This window comes from Schistocerca gregaria, chromosome 11 (assembly GCF_023897955.1).
Source record: "Schistocerca gregaria isolate iqSchGreg1 chromosome 11, iqSchGreg1.2, whole genome shotgun sequence".
In the NCBI taxonomy this organism is placed as follows: Eukaryota; Metazoa; Arthropoda; class Insecta; order Orthoptera; family Acrididae; genus Schistocerca; species Schistocerca gregaria.
The window spans coordinates 56,509,581-56,524,887 of NC_064930.1; the positions used below are offsets into that span (position 1 = coordinate 56,509,581).

The 15,307-nt window shown below is 45.9% G+C and overlaps 1 protein-coding gene across 2 annotated transcripts in view; it reads left to right on the forward strand.

Moving 5' to 3' along the window:
- Positions 1 to 1,860: 1,860 nt before the first annotated feature.
- LOC126295284 (procollagen-lysine,2-oxoglutarate 5-dioxygenase) overlaps positions 1,861 to 15,307 on the forward strand; it is a 508,510-nt gene continuing 495,063 nt past the window's right edge. Inside the window, exon 1 of one of the 2 annotated variants that reach the window (XM_049987713.1) lies at positions 1,861 to 1,982. In XM_049987713.1, the coding sequence (XP_049843670.1) occupies positions 1,922 to 1,982 (61 nt within the window). In that variant the 5' untranslated portion in view covers positions 1,861 to 1,921. The remainder of the gene's footprint in view (positions 1,983 to 15,307) is intronic. The other variant, XM_049987714.1, reaches the window with a different exon arrangement.

The following is a 15,307-nucleotide window of genomic DNA, read 5'->3' on the forward strand; positions in this document are numbered from 1 at the left end:
TAAATTACAGCATCATCTGCGAACAACCTAAGATAACTGCTCAGATTGTCACCCAGGTCATTTATATAGATCAGGAACAGCAGAGGTCCCAGGACACTTCCCTGGGGAACACCTGATATCACTTCAGTTTTACTCGACGATTTGCCGTCTATTACTACGAACCGCGACCTTCCTGACAGGAAATCACGAATCCAGCCGCACAACTGAGACGGTACCCCACAGGCCCGCAGCTTGATTAGAAGTCGCTTGTGAGGAACGGTGTCAAAAGCTTTCCGGAAATCTAGAAATACGGAATCAACTTAAGATCCCCTGTCGATAGCGGCCATTACTAACGTCGAATCAATTCGTTTCCTCCATCTACCAGGTTGCACACCAAAAGAACCCGTCTTTTGGAAGTTCCAAATCAGACCCACAGCAGTCATCCGACCAACACCTTTTCTCAAACCCTTCAGTGTCCAGAACTTGTGCAGAGCGACGGGTACACAGTACTCATTCTTGTAATACAGCTTTACAAGCAGAGCGCGATCCTGCATCAAGACAGTCATGGCGAACGTGACAGACGCGAGAGGAAGAAGAGTGTAATTCTGTCAGAGAGAGCAAAGGACTTGGAAGAGCAGTTGAACGGAATGGGTGGTGTCTTGAAGGGAGGACATAAGATGAACATCAACAAAAGCAAAACGAGGATAATGGAATGTAGTCGAATTAAGTCGGGTGATGCTGAGGGAATTAGATTCGGAAATGAGACACTTAAAGTAGTAAAGGAGTTTTGCTATTTGGGGAGCAAAATAACTGACGATGGTCGAAGTAGAGAGGATATAAAATGTAGACTGGCAATGGCAAGGAAAGCGTTTCTGAAGAAGAGAAATTTGTTAACATCGAGTATAGATTTAAGTGTCAGGAAGTCGTTTCTGAAAGTATTTTTATGGAGTGTAGCCATGTATGGAAGTGAAACATGGATGATAAATAGTTTGGACAAGAAGAGAATAGAAGCTTTCGAAATGTGGTGCTACAGAAGAATGTTGAAGATTAGATGGGTAGATCACATAACTAATGAGGAGGTATTGAATAGAATTGGGGAGAAGAGGAGTTTGTGGCACAACTTGACAAAAAGAAGGGACCGGTTGGTAGGACATGTTTTGAGGCATCAAGGGATCATAAATTTAGCATTGGAGGGCAGCGTGGAAGGTACAAATTGTAGAGGGAGACCGAGAGATGAATACACTAAGAAGATTCGGTAGGATGTAGGTTGCAGTAAGTACTGGGAGATGAAGAAGCTTGCACAGGATAGAGTAGCATGGAGAACTGCATCAAACCAGTCTCAGGGCTGAAGACCACAACAACAACAACTCTGACACATACGGCGCCATCTGCTGATCAATTTTCATACTATTTTTTTCCTTCTGGCATACGTTTTCCCCCTTCTCCACTAATATACCGTTGACAGCGCTTTGAAAGTTTAATTATAATCGTCCTGTATTTTTTTAAACGATCTTGGCCGAAGAGCGAAATGTTACACCGCTCAAGCCCCCCTCCGCCCTAAATGGGGCAAGGGGACTGAAATAACAATAAATGAAAAAGGAAACTCAACAGTTCGTTGCTGCCGCTTGTATAGACGAAACCAGCAAGGCAAAAAAACTGGTAGCACAGCGACGCGGTCCGACTCGGACACTGAAAGGCGACACAGGAAACAGGGAGGCATTAGTTTCGGGATGGCCCTCGCAGAAGAGAGTTTGGCGGAGAAGGCGAGCAGCGCCAGTTTTTAGCGCCGGAAGAACAAAACCGGCGCGGCTTTCTCCGGTCACAGGCGATCGCTCCTGCCTTCCAGGCGGCGCCCGCTGGAACCGGAGATCTGCTCAGTCCGGCAGCGCCACCGCCGGAGTCTGGACTGTACGGCCGTCCTCCGCAGAAGGCACCCTCCGCCATGCTCCGCTCCACCGTCGCCCTGTGCGTGCTCGCCACGCTGGCTCTCTACCTGGCCTCTGGTGAGTCCCAAAACTCCACAACACATCTAGTGATAAACGATTATTTGGGATTCCGTTTCTCAGTCGGTAGAACCGGAACCCTTATAGGGGTCTCCAAAGTACGGCCCGCGGGCCGAAACCGGCCTGTGAGACCCGGCAAACCGGCCCGCGTTAGCTGGCCGGACATCCCCGGTATCCGGCCAGCCAAATATTTTAGGCGGTGCCTATACTGCCAACAATTTAGTTTCGAGGCCTATCGTGACCAATACACCGTGACATTGTCGGAGCTCTATTTTTACAAAGCGGGAGGTTATGGTTAAACGGTTAACCGACTAGTTCGGCGAAAAAATTTTAAGTAAAAAAATTCTTTTCATTTTATTTTACTCACGAGTCTTGTGCAAGTCTTTCAAATAGACTCCACTTCGGGGACTAGCATTAGTAATCAATCATTATGGAAGATGCTTCTTAAGCGATGTTTCACGTTCTTTAGGTATTTCTATTTTCAGATTTTCCTTGTCTCTTCGAATTCAAACTTTGGATTGTCCCGCACCAACTAGCACAGCGCATACAACTATAAACAAACTCTCGAGACACTCGCAACATAGACACTAGACTTGGGCAGTGTTTCCGTGATTCGATACAGTGTATAGATACGTGGAACGGTTTCAGTGTTTCGGAACGGCTGTGGTTCTCTGTTTCGAAACAGTGGTGTTTCATTCCGCCCCTGTCTCGGATAACCGGACCAGATTCGATCTCGAGCCAGACACAGAAACTGTATCGTTGTTTCAAAATAATGCTGTTTCAGTCCACCTGTGCTTGGAACGGACTAATTGTATCGAAACAGTGATGTTCGGACGAGATTCGGGGTCGGCACAGGTACTGAAACACAACATACCACTTCGTGAAACACTTTCAAGGGAGTCGAAGTCTTTTTGACAAGCGATAGCATGAAGCTTAAGATACCCGAAAACCAAGCTTCGTTTCTATCTGACTGTCCTATTCCGAAATGGCGTAACATCTGCTTTATAAACACTAACCCATCAATAAAACAACGCATACTATTCACATTCAAAATAATAAATATGTGAAAATCATTCAGTTAAATTGCACCTTTTTTATAACATACGTTTCTCTGGTCATGTACAGTAATCATATTAAGAAACGCAAGTAAGCCTACAACATTTCGAATATCAAAAAGCGTAGAGTGACAGTTATTAGACATATAGATAAATTTGATGTAGGTATAATTGCAAGCAATCTGTTTGACATATCACTGATAGTGTAATGGTGCACGGGAAGGGCTGGGAAGCATGGTGAATTTATAGTAACGATTCGAAACACCTTGAAAGACAAAATTTTTTCTGTTATATTTTATTTATTCGAATTACTTGGCATTATTTGTGTGTCTATAGTCACTGAGCCTATTATGCACAATGATTCAAAAAAATAGTTCAAATGGCTCTGAGCACTATGGGACTTAACATCTGTGGTCATCAGTCCCATAGAACTTAGAACTACTTAAACCTAACTAACCTAAGGACATCACACACATCCATGCCCGAGGCAGGATTCGAACCTGCGACCATAGCGGTCCCGCGGTTCCGAACTGCAGCGCCTAGAACCGCACGACCACCGCGGCCGGCAAAACAGGGTTGATGCAGTGGTTAACTATGTGTTCAAAAACTGGTACAACGTTATGACAAGTGCCTCAATATTGACGCAAATTATGTAGAACAGTAGATTAACGTACAGGCTTTCATGTAAAAATAAAATTATTGAGATATCTTAGCGCCCGCATCTTGTGGTCGTGCGGTAGCGTTCTCGCTTCCCACGCCCGGGTTCGTGGGTTCGATTCACGGCGGGGTCAGGGATTTTCTCTGCCTCGTGATTGCTGGGTGTTGTCTGATGTCCTTGGGTTTAAGTAGTTCTAAGTTCTAGGGGACTGATGACCATAGATGTTAAGTCCCATAGTGCTCAGAGTCATTTTTGAGATATCTTTTTTTTTTTAATTTCAAAGCGGCACTTGCTTAAAAAAACACGCTTCGTATTTATTTACATCTCTTACAAAACAAATACCTGTTTCAAAGTTTTACTGGCCTTCAAAGAAGTCACCAGCATTGTGTATGACCCGTTGCCAGCGATGTGGCAGTCGTAGGACACTCTTAGCAGTGCCGGTTGTGTTGACAGTTCGAGCGGCTGCCCGACGAATTTGTAGAAGTTCTGAAGCGAATGCCGTGAAGTGTTTCTTCCAGTTTAAAAATCGTGTTGAGCTTACGAGGGTTTAAGTCAGGGGAGTGCAGTACGTGGTACAGCACTTAGCAGCCCCATCAGTCGAAACAGATCGGTAACAGCTTTCACTGTACGTGCTTGAGCATTGTCCAGCAAAATGATGGTCAGGTCCTACAGAAGGTTTCATCACTTCTGTCTCTAAGCTGGTCGTAGGTTGTGTTCCAAAAATGAACAGCATAGAGACAGAAGTGATGACATTTTTTGCAGGACCTGACCATCATTTTGCTGGACAATGCTCAAGCACGTACAGTTACCGATTTCTTTCGACTGATGGGGCTGCTAAGTGCTGTACCACCTACTGCACTCCCCTGACTTAAGCCCTCGTAAGCTAAACTCAATTTTTAAACTGAAAGAAACAATTCACGGCATTCACTACAGAACTGCTACAAATTCGTCGGGCAATAGACTGCGCCGCTTGAACTGTCAACTGGCACTGCTAAGAGTATCCCACGACTTCCACCATACGATCATTTTATTTCATTTCATTTCAACATCGCTGACAACGGGTTATACACGATGCTAGTGTCTACTCTGAAGGTCAGTAAAACTTTGAAACACGTATCTATTTTGTGCGAGCTGTAAATAAATTGTTGCCACTATTAAAGTTCCAATCCTCGTACATTAATAACTTATTTTCTGGCAATATGAACCTCAACGCAGGTAAAAATAATGAAAATTAAAAATTGTGAATGCGCTGGGACAATTTACTTCGATTTTCACGACTTTTTGTCTCTAATTATGCAAAGGAAAATACCCATAAAATCATGATATCATCTCACAAGTTGGTTCGTGTAATTCGTAATTTTATAGAGAATCACAGTATCACTTTTCATAATGATCGGTTCTATACTTTTTGAGATAGACTGCACGGAGACGTGAAAAAAGTAATTTCGAGATAAACGCGTTTGAAGAATAAATTTTCGAAAACGAGAAATTCAATGAAGTTAACAATAATGTAAATTGCTTGCCGCTTAATCTGCGTTTCCAGCACCATGCAGCAATCCTTCTTGTTCCTCACAGGATTCGTTTTACGCTTGCAGCAGTGCTTTCCCAACTTTCCGACCTTCCTTCGCTTCCAATGAACTACGTCGGTTCTGCCGTCTCACGCGCTGGTTATCCATTTGTTCGGCACAACTGAAGCTTTGCGTGCCTACTACGATTCCTGCCTCGTTGATGACCACCTGAAAGGATGAATTTCCTTCATTCAATAAGCCCGCTGCTAAATACGATGCCAATTCAATGAGTTTTAGTCCGGAGTGCAAGTTTTTAGGAGCCAATCGCTAAATAGTGGAATTAAAACTTTCATTCGCATTTTGTGGGTGGCCACCTACATATCTCTCGAGTAATTCATCCCTTGATATACCTTCATACAGGGTATTTAAAAAATGACCGGTATATCTGAAACGGCAATACAAACTAAACGAGCAGCGATAGAAATACACCGTTTGTTGCAATATGCTTGGGACAACAGTACATTTTCAGGCAGACAAACTTATTACAGTAGTTACAATTGTCAACAACAGATGGAGCTGCGGATGGGAAACTCTATAGTACGATATTTTCCACATATCCACCATGCGTAGCAATAATATGGCGTAGTCTCTGAATGAAATTACCCGAAACCTTTGACAACGTGTCTGGCGGAATGGCTTCACATGCAGATGAGATGTACTGTTTCAGCTGCTCAATTGTTTCTGGATTCTGGCGGTACACCTGGTCTTTCAAGTGTCCCCACAGAAAGAAGTCACAGGGGTTCATGTCTGGCGAATAGGGAGGCCAATCCACGCCGCCTCCTGTATGTTTCGGATAGCCCAAAGCAATCACACGATCGTCGAAATATTCATTCAGGAATTTAAAGACATCGGCCGTGCGATGTGGCTGGGCACCATCTTGCATAAACCACGAGGTGTTCGCAGTGTCGTCTAAGGCAGTTTGTACCGCCACAAATTGACGATGAATGTCCAGATAGCGTGATGCAGTAATCGTTTCGGATCTGAAAAATGGGCCAATGATTCCTTTGGAAGAAATGGCGGCCCAGACCAGTACTTTTTGAGGATGCAGGGACGATGGGACTGCAACATGGGGCTTTTCGGTTCCCCATATGCGCCAGTTCTGTTTATTGACGAAGACGTCCAGGTAAAAATAAGCTTCGTCAGTAAACCAAATGCTGCCCACATGCATATCGCCGTCATCAATCCTGTGCACTATATCGTTAGCGAATGTCTCTCGTGCAGCAATGGTAGCGGCACTGAGGGGTTGCCGCGTTTGAATTTTGTGCGGATAGAGGTGTAAACTCTGGTGCATGAGACGATATGTGGACGTTGGCATCATTTGGACCGCAGCTGCAACACGGCGAACGGAAACCCGAGGCCACTGTCGGATCACCTGCTGCACTAGCTGCGCGTTGCCCTCTGTGGTTGCTGTACGCGGTCGCCCTACCTTTCCAGCATGTTCATCCGTCACGATCCCAGTCCGTTGAAATTTTTCAAACAGATCCTTTATTGTATCGCTTTTCGGTCCTTTGGTTACATTAAACCTCCGTCCAAAACTTGGTCTCGTTGCAACAACACTGTGTTCTAGGCGGTGGAATTCCAACACCAGAAAAATCCTCTGTTCTAAGGAATAAACCATGTTGTCCACAGCACACTTGCACGTTGTGAACAGCACACGCTTACAGCAGAAAGACGACGTACAGAATGGCGCACCCACAGACTGCGTTGTCTTCTGTATCTTTCACATCACTTGCAGCGCCATCTGTTGTTGAAAATTGTAACTACTGTAATTTCGAAAGTTTGTTCGCTTGAAAATGTACTGTTGTCCAAAGCATATTGCAACAAGCGGTGTATTTCTATCGCTGCTCGTTTAGTTTTTATTGCCGTTTCAAATATACTGGTCATTTTTGAAACACCCTGTATATTAGAAGAATCTGACGAATGCGAATTTCCTTTGAAATTTTGACAGCGTATTCTTGGATAGTTAAGCTAACGGTTTATGCAATAAAAAATGGGATTTTTTTGAACCTCCTAATGTGGTTTACCCTCGTAAGAACCGTTTGCCTCAGCAACGCGTAGACGTGTCAATATGGAATTTATCTCGGATACCAAGTGGTGCAGTCTGTTGGTGGTGCAAGACATTTAAGCTTGTGAACCAATGCAGTTAAAATATATGGCTATTTTTGTCGCTCTTTTTGATGCTTGCAAACTCACTCATCAAAACCTACACGGTACTCCTCATGGACTTATAATCATAAAATTTGGCACGAAGCAAGGTTTCGCAGTACAAGTAAAGCAAAAAAATCGAAAAATTTGTCAACTGTAAAAATATGACATAAAAATAACTTTTTTGCCATTAAGCCTACAGTTTGTAAAATGCATTGTAACGACCAGCTAGTTATTTTTCTCTAATCAGCTACCGCTTTCGGTTTATTCAAATGTGTGTGAATTCCTAAGGGACCAAACTGCTGAGGTCATCGCTGGCCGGAGTGGCCGTGCAGTTCTAGGCGCTACAGTCAGGATTCGAGCGACTGCTACGGTTGCAGGTTCGAATCCTGCCTCGGGCATGGATGTCTGTGCTGTCCTTAGGTTAGTTAGGTTCAATTAGTTCGAGACGACTGATGACCTCAGAAGTGAAGTCGCATAGTGCTCAGAGCCATTTGAACCATTTTGCTGGGGTCATCGATCCCTAGACTTAACGCCCTACTTAAACAAACTTATGCTAAGAACAGCACACACACCCACGTCCGAGGGAGGACTCGAACCCCCGGCGAAAGGGGCCGCGCAATCCGTGACATGGTGCCTCAAACCGCGCAGCCACTAAGACCTACACGGTTTATTAACCATCGTCCAAGATGAACGGTACAACACATTAGTTAAAATCATCCCCCAGGCTGTGGCTAAGCCATGTCTCCGCTATATCCTTTCTTTCAGGAGTGCTAGTTCTGCAAGGTTCGCAAGGGAGCTTCTGTGAGTTTGGAAGGTAGGAGACGAGATACTGACGGAAGTAAAGCTGTGAGGACGGGGCGTGAGTCGTGCTTCGGTAGCTCAGATGGTAGAGCACTTGCCCGCGAAAGGTGAAGGTCCCGAGATCGAGTCTCGGTCGGGCACACAGTTTTAATCTGCCAGGAAGTTTAATATCAGCGCACACACCGCTGCAGAGTGAAAATCTCATTCTGGAAATACCGAAATTATCCAGTGAAATTGTACAAACACCTGACACAATTTGTCTTAGAATACTCACAGTCGCATCTCTTGTCAAATAGACATGCGTCACAGCTTGGTTTTCCTGTGAAGCAGAAGCTACCAACGGGATAGTATGATTGTGGTTCAATGAACCCTCTGCCAAGCACTTAAATGTGAACTGCAGAGTAGTCATGTAGATGTAGATCTCGAGCTCTAGCACGTTCACTATCTCCATAACGCCCCTCACGTTCATATTACGTTTCGATAATTTTTTTGCCCTCTGTGAATGGTTTTCGCTGACATTTTTTCACAAATCGCCTTGTAACTCGGTAACGAAGTTTCTTGAGAAAATGGATTGAACATTACAAGATAGACATCCCAGAGAATATTTCAAGCCAACAAAAAAAAAAATCGTTATTAAAGATTTACAGCCGGCCGGAGTGGCCGTCCGGTTCTAGGCGCTACAGTCTGGAACCGAGCGACCGCTCCGGTTGCAGGTTGGAATCCTGCCTCGGCTACACCGGTTCCCGTCAGATCACCGAAGTTAAGCGCTGTCGGGCGTGGCCAGCCCTTGGATGGGTGACTATCCAAGCCGCCATGCGCTGTTGCCATTTTTCGGGGTGCACTCAGCCTCGTGATGCCAATTGAGGAGCTACTCGACCGAATAGTAGAGGCTCCGGTCACAGAGAGCGGTGTGCTGACCACACGCCCCTCCTATCCGCATCCTCAGCTGAGGATGACACGGCGGTCGGATGGTCCCGATGGGCCACTTGTGGCCTGAAGACGGAGTGAATAGGAGAAAGAGATAACAAAACTGTTAAGTACGCGTGCGGCAGCGTTCTCGCTTCCCGCGCCCGGGTTCCCGGGTTCGATTCCCGGCGGGGTCAGCGATTTTCTCTGCCTCGTGATGACTCGGTGTTGTGTGATGTCCTTAAGTTACTTAGTTTTAAGTCGTTCTAAGTTCTAGGGGACTGATGACCATAGATGTTAAGTCCAATAGTGCTCAGAGCCATTTGAACCATTTGTTAAGTACGCTTAGGTGACAAAGGCCATATAGCACCTCCAAATATCCTCTCGGACCTCCTTGCATAGCGCAGGAACGCGACGTCCCTCAAAAATATTCAGCCATGCTGCTCCTACAGTTGTCCATAATTGCGAAAGTGTCGTCGGTGCAGGAATTTGTGCATCAACTGATCTTTCGATTATATCCCATAGATGTTCCACGTGATTCGTGCCGGACGATCTGTGTGGACAAATCATTGACGAATGGCCGGCCGTGGCGGCCGCGCAGTTCTAGGCACTATAGTCTGCAACCGCGCAACTGCTACGCTCCTGCCTCGGGCCGGCCGCGGTGGTGTCGCGGTTATTGCGCTCAGTCCGGAACCGTGCAGCTGCTAAGGTCGCAGGTTCGAATCCTGCCTCGGGCATGGATGTGTGTGATGTCCTTAGGTTAGTTAGGTTTAAGTAGTTCTAAGTTACAGGGGACTCATGACCATAGATGTTAAGTCCCATAGTGCTCAGAGCCATTTGAACCATTTCAACCTGCCTCGGGCATGGATGCGTGTGATGTCCTTAGGTTAGTTAGGTTTAATTTGTTCTACGTTCTAGGCGACTCATGACCTCAGCAGTTAAGTCCCATAGTGGTCAGAGCCATTTTCATTTACGAATGTTCTTCAAAGCAATGGCGAACGATTCTTGTTGCCATCCATAAAAATTCCACCGTTGTTTAAGAATATGAAGCACGTGAATGCCTCAAATAGTCTCCAATTAGCCGAGCATAACCATTTCCACTCAATGACCAGTTGGACCAGAGAACCCTGTCCATTCCATGTAAACAGAACCCACACCATTATGGAGTCACTACCAGCTCTCACTGTGCCATTAGTCAACTTGGGTCTATGGCCTCGTGAGGTCTGCGCCACACTCGAACCCTACCATCAGCTCTTGCCAACCGAAATGGGGACTTATCTGACCAGGCCACGGTTTTCCAGTCGCCTAGAATCCAGCTGATTTGGGCACGAGACTAGGAGAGGTACTTCAGGCGATTTCGTGCTGTTATCAAAGGCAGTCGCGTCGGTCATTTACTGCCAGAGCCCATTAACGCCAAATATAGCTGCACTGTCCTAATGGATTCGTTCGTCGTACTTCTCACATGGATTTCTGAAGTTTCACACAGTGTTGCTTGTCTGTTAGCACTGACACCTGTACACGAACGCCGTTGTTCTCGGTCGTTACAGTGACCGAGCGGTTCTAGGAGCTACAGTCTGGAACCGCGCGATCGCTACGGTCGCAGTTTCGAATCTTGCCTAGGGGATGAATGTGTGTGATGTCCTTAGGTTAGTTAGGTTTAAGTAGTTATAAGTTCTAGGGGACTGATGACCTCAGATGTTAAGTCCCATAGTGCTCAGAGCCATTTTTGATCTCGGTCGTTAAGTGAAAGTCATTGCCCTCTGCTAAGAGATTAATGCCTGAATTATGGTATTCCACACATGTTCTTGCCACTGTGGCTCTCGGAATATTGAATTCACTAACGGTTTCCGAAATGAAATGTCCCATGCGTCTAGCACCAACCCGCGTTCAAAGTTTGTAAATTCCCGTCGACCGCCATAATCACGCCGGAAACCTTTTCACTTGAATCGTCTGGGTACGAACGACAGCTCCACCAGTGCACTGCCCATTTCCGCCTTGTGTACGCCATACCGTATATGTGCATTTCCCTATCCCATGGCACTTGTCATCTCAGTGCATACTAACTTTCTCCGCCATCCACCTTCAATTTACATAATAATCATAATTTTATACTTGTTCGCGCCTGCACGTTTAACAGTCACACTAATCCATTTGTAATCAGGAGTCCCTGGCTGAATTCGATTCGATTCTTTGTACAATCGGTTGTTTCTGGTTAAATAACTAAAACTACGTTATAATTGGTTTTTTGTTCGTAAGTAATGCATGATACTCTTGTTTCAGATCAAATGACATTTTTACTTCTTACAAAGCCCTTCTTTTTTAAAAAAAAAATGGAACAAATGGCTCTAAACACTATGGTACTTAACATCTGAGGCCACCAGTCCCCTAGAACTTAGAACTAATTAAACCTAACTAACCTAAGTACATCACACACATCTATGCCCGAGGCAGGATTCGAACCTGTGACCGTAGCAGTCGCGCGGTTCCGGACTGAAGCGCCTAGAACCGCTTGGCCACAGCGGCCGGCCCACCTTTTCCAACAATAATGTTCATAACTAGCTTACCAAAGTCCATTGCATCTCTTTCTTTCTGACAACTTGAAACGTCCCCTTAGAACAATTGTACACGACTGTGCTTAAACTGACACACAATATTTTTTAGCGCAACGCAATCTGACTTTCAAAAATCCCTACAAACGAATGGCCCTGACTAACATTAACCTATATGTTTCACAAATCACTTACCTCACAAAAATCTTTGTTACTCGAGCTACTGCAATTCAGGGAGCTCCACTACTGCCAGCTAAATAAAAGATTCAAACTACAGAAGTCACTAACTACTGATAGGCACAGTTAGCAAATGAAAGATTTTAATAGAGAACAAACAATGTATTTACCTTAATAGTCATAATATATATATCAATTCGTGACACCAATTCTTACAAATTTCAAAATTCCGCCATGTCTCTCCCCACGTCCACCACTGCTGGCGGCTCACCTCCCACTGCGCAACGCTACGCGCTGTTAGCATCCAGCTGCCGCTGCCCAACGCTACAATGGCAGACAACAATGCAAACCAGCAACAGACTGCACACGGCACAGCCAGTCTTTTTCATACAGAGCGCTACGTGGGGGCGGTGTTACCAATAAAAAAACCTAAACAGCCTACTTACAAACTCTGTTTTTAAATTGCCCAAGAAAGTTCATTCCACTCCAACCTGAAACACCCCGTCAGTTAGATATATCCCCATGTGATACTTTGAAGGAGTGTGCAGCGTTTATGGCTCTGGATCACCATCTGCACAGTGTCGGCAAATACTGTAGCTGTTTCATGCTCTCTGTTTCATCTCAACGTTCACAGAGTTCTCTGTAGCCCACCTCGTTCATGCTACAAAAAAATCTTTAGAATCTTATTTCTCGTCCTGACGTACATTGGATGAAAATCAGTGTGGGTTTAGGCCTCTTAGAGGTTGTCAGGACCAGATTTTAGCTTACAGCAAATAATGTAGAAGTGTTATGAGTGGAACAGGCAATTGTATCTATGCTTTATAGGTCTAGAAAAGGCATATGACCGGGTTCCTAGGAGGAAGTTATTGTCTGTTCTACTAGATTATGGAATAGGAGGCAAACTTTTGCAAGCAATTAAAGGTCTTTACATGGATAGTCAGGCAGCAGTTAGAGTTGACGGTAAATTGAGTTCATGGTTCAGAGTATTTTCAGGGGTAAGACAAGGCTGCAACCTGTCTCCACTGTTGTTCATATTATATATGCATCATATGTTGAAAACAATAGACTGGCTGGGTGAGATTAAGATTTGTGAACACAAAATAAGCAGTCTCGCATATGCGGATGACTTAGTTGTGATGGCAGATTCGATTGAAAGTTTGCAAAGTAATATTTCAGAGCTAGATCAGAAATGTAAGAACTATGGTATGAAGATTAGCATCTCCAAAACGAAAGTAATGTCAGTGGGAAAGAAATATAAACGGATTGAGTGCAAATAGGAGGAACAAAGTTAGAACAGATGGACGGTTTCAAGTACTTAGGATGCATATTCTCACAGGATGGCAACATAGTGAAAGAACTGGAAGCGAGGTGTAGCAAAGCTAATGCAGTGAGCGCTCAGCTACGATCTACTCTCTTGTGCAAGAAGGAAGTCAGTACCAAGACTAAGTTATCTGTGCACCGTTCAATCTTTCGACCAACTTTGTTGTATGGGAGCGAAAACTGGGTGGATTCAGGTTACCTTATCAACAAGGTTGAGGTTACGGATATGAAAGTAGCTAGGATGATTGCAGGTACTAGTAGATGGGAACAATGGCAGGAGGGTGTCCACAATGGGGAACTCAAAGAAAAACTGGGAATGAACTCTATAGATGTACCAGTCAGGGCGAACAGGCTTAGATGGTGGGGTCATCTTACACGCATGGGAGATACATGGTTACCCAATAGACTCATGGGTTCAGCAGTAGAGGGTAAGAATGATTTTGAAGTAATAGATTTAACTTCAGAAGAGGCACCAATGTTAGCACTGAATAGGGGATCATGGAGCAATTTTATAAGGGGGCTATGCTCCAGACTGAACGCTGAAAGGCATAACCAGTCTTAAATGACGATGATGATGATGATGATGATGATGATGACGTACATTCGTACTCGTTTCCCTTCCTTTACTACACTCCTGGAAATTGAAATAAGAACACCGTGAATTCATTGTCCCAGGAAGAGGAAAATTTATTGACACATTCCTGGGGTCAGATACATCACATGATCACACTGACAGAACCACAGGCACATAGACACAGGCAACAGAGCATGCACAATGTCGGCACTAGTACAGTGTATATCCACCTTTCGCAGCAATGCAGGCTGCTATTCTCCCATGGAGACGATCGTAGAGATGCTGGATGTAGTCCTGTGGAATGGCATGCCGTGCCATTTCCACCTGGCGCCTCAGTTGGACCAGCGTTCGTGCTGGACGGGCAGACCGCGTGAGACGACGCTTCATCCAGTCCCAAACATGCTCAATGGGGGACAGATCCGGAGATCTTGCTGGCCAGGGTAGTTGACTTACACCTTCTAGAGCACGTTGGGTGGCACAAGATACATGCGGACGTGCATTGTCCTGTTGGAACATCAAGTTCCCTTGAAGGTGTAGGAATGGTAGAACGATGGGTTCGATGACGGTTTGGATGTACCCTGCACTATTCAGTGTCCCCTCGACGATCACCAGAGGTGTACAGCCAGTGTAGGAGATCGCTCCCCACACCATGATGCCGGGTGTTGGCCCTGTGTGCCTCGGTCGTATGCAGTCCTGATTGTGGCGCTCACCTGTACGGCGCCAAACACGCATACGACCATCATTGGCACCAAGGCAGAAGCGACTCTCCTCGCTGAAGACGACACGTCTCCATTCGTCCCTCCATTCACGCCTGTCGCGACACCACTGGAGGCGGGCTGCACGATGTTGGGGCGTGAGCGGAAGACGGCCTAACGGTGTGCGGGACCGTAGCCCAGCTTCATGGAGACGGTTGCGAATGCTCCTCGCCGATACCCCAGGAGCAACAGTGTCCCTAATTTGCTGGGAAGTGGCGGTGCGGTCCCCTACGGCACTGCGTAGGATCCTACGGTCTTGGCGTGCATCCGTGCGTCGCTGCGGTCCGGTCCCAAGTCGACGGGCACGTGCACCTCCCGCGAACCACTGGCGACAACATCGATGTACTGTGGAGACCTCACGCCCCACGTGTTGAGCAATTCGGCGGTACGTCCACCCGGCCTCCCGCATGCCCACTATACGCCCTCGCTCAAAGTCCGTCAACTGCACATACGGTTCACGTCCACGCTGTCGCGGCATGCTGCCAGTGTTAAAGACTGCGATGGAGCTCCGTATGTCACGGCAAACTGACTGACACTGACGGCGGCGGTGCACAAATGCTGCGCAGCTAGCGCCATTCGACGGCCAACACCGCGGTTCCTGGTGTGTCCGCTGTGCCATGCGTGTGATCATTGCTTGTACAGCCCTCTCGCAGTGTCCAGAGCAAGTATGGTGGGTCTGACACACCGGTGTCAATGTGTTCTTTTTTCCATTTCCAGGAGTGTATTACGATGGTAAAGAGTAAAATAATAGGCAAGAGAATAAAAAACACGTAACCATTACGCATTTGATTTGTCAGATAAAAGTACCTTGTAG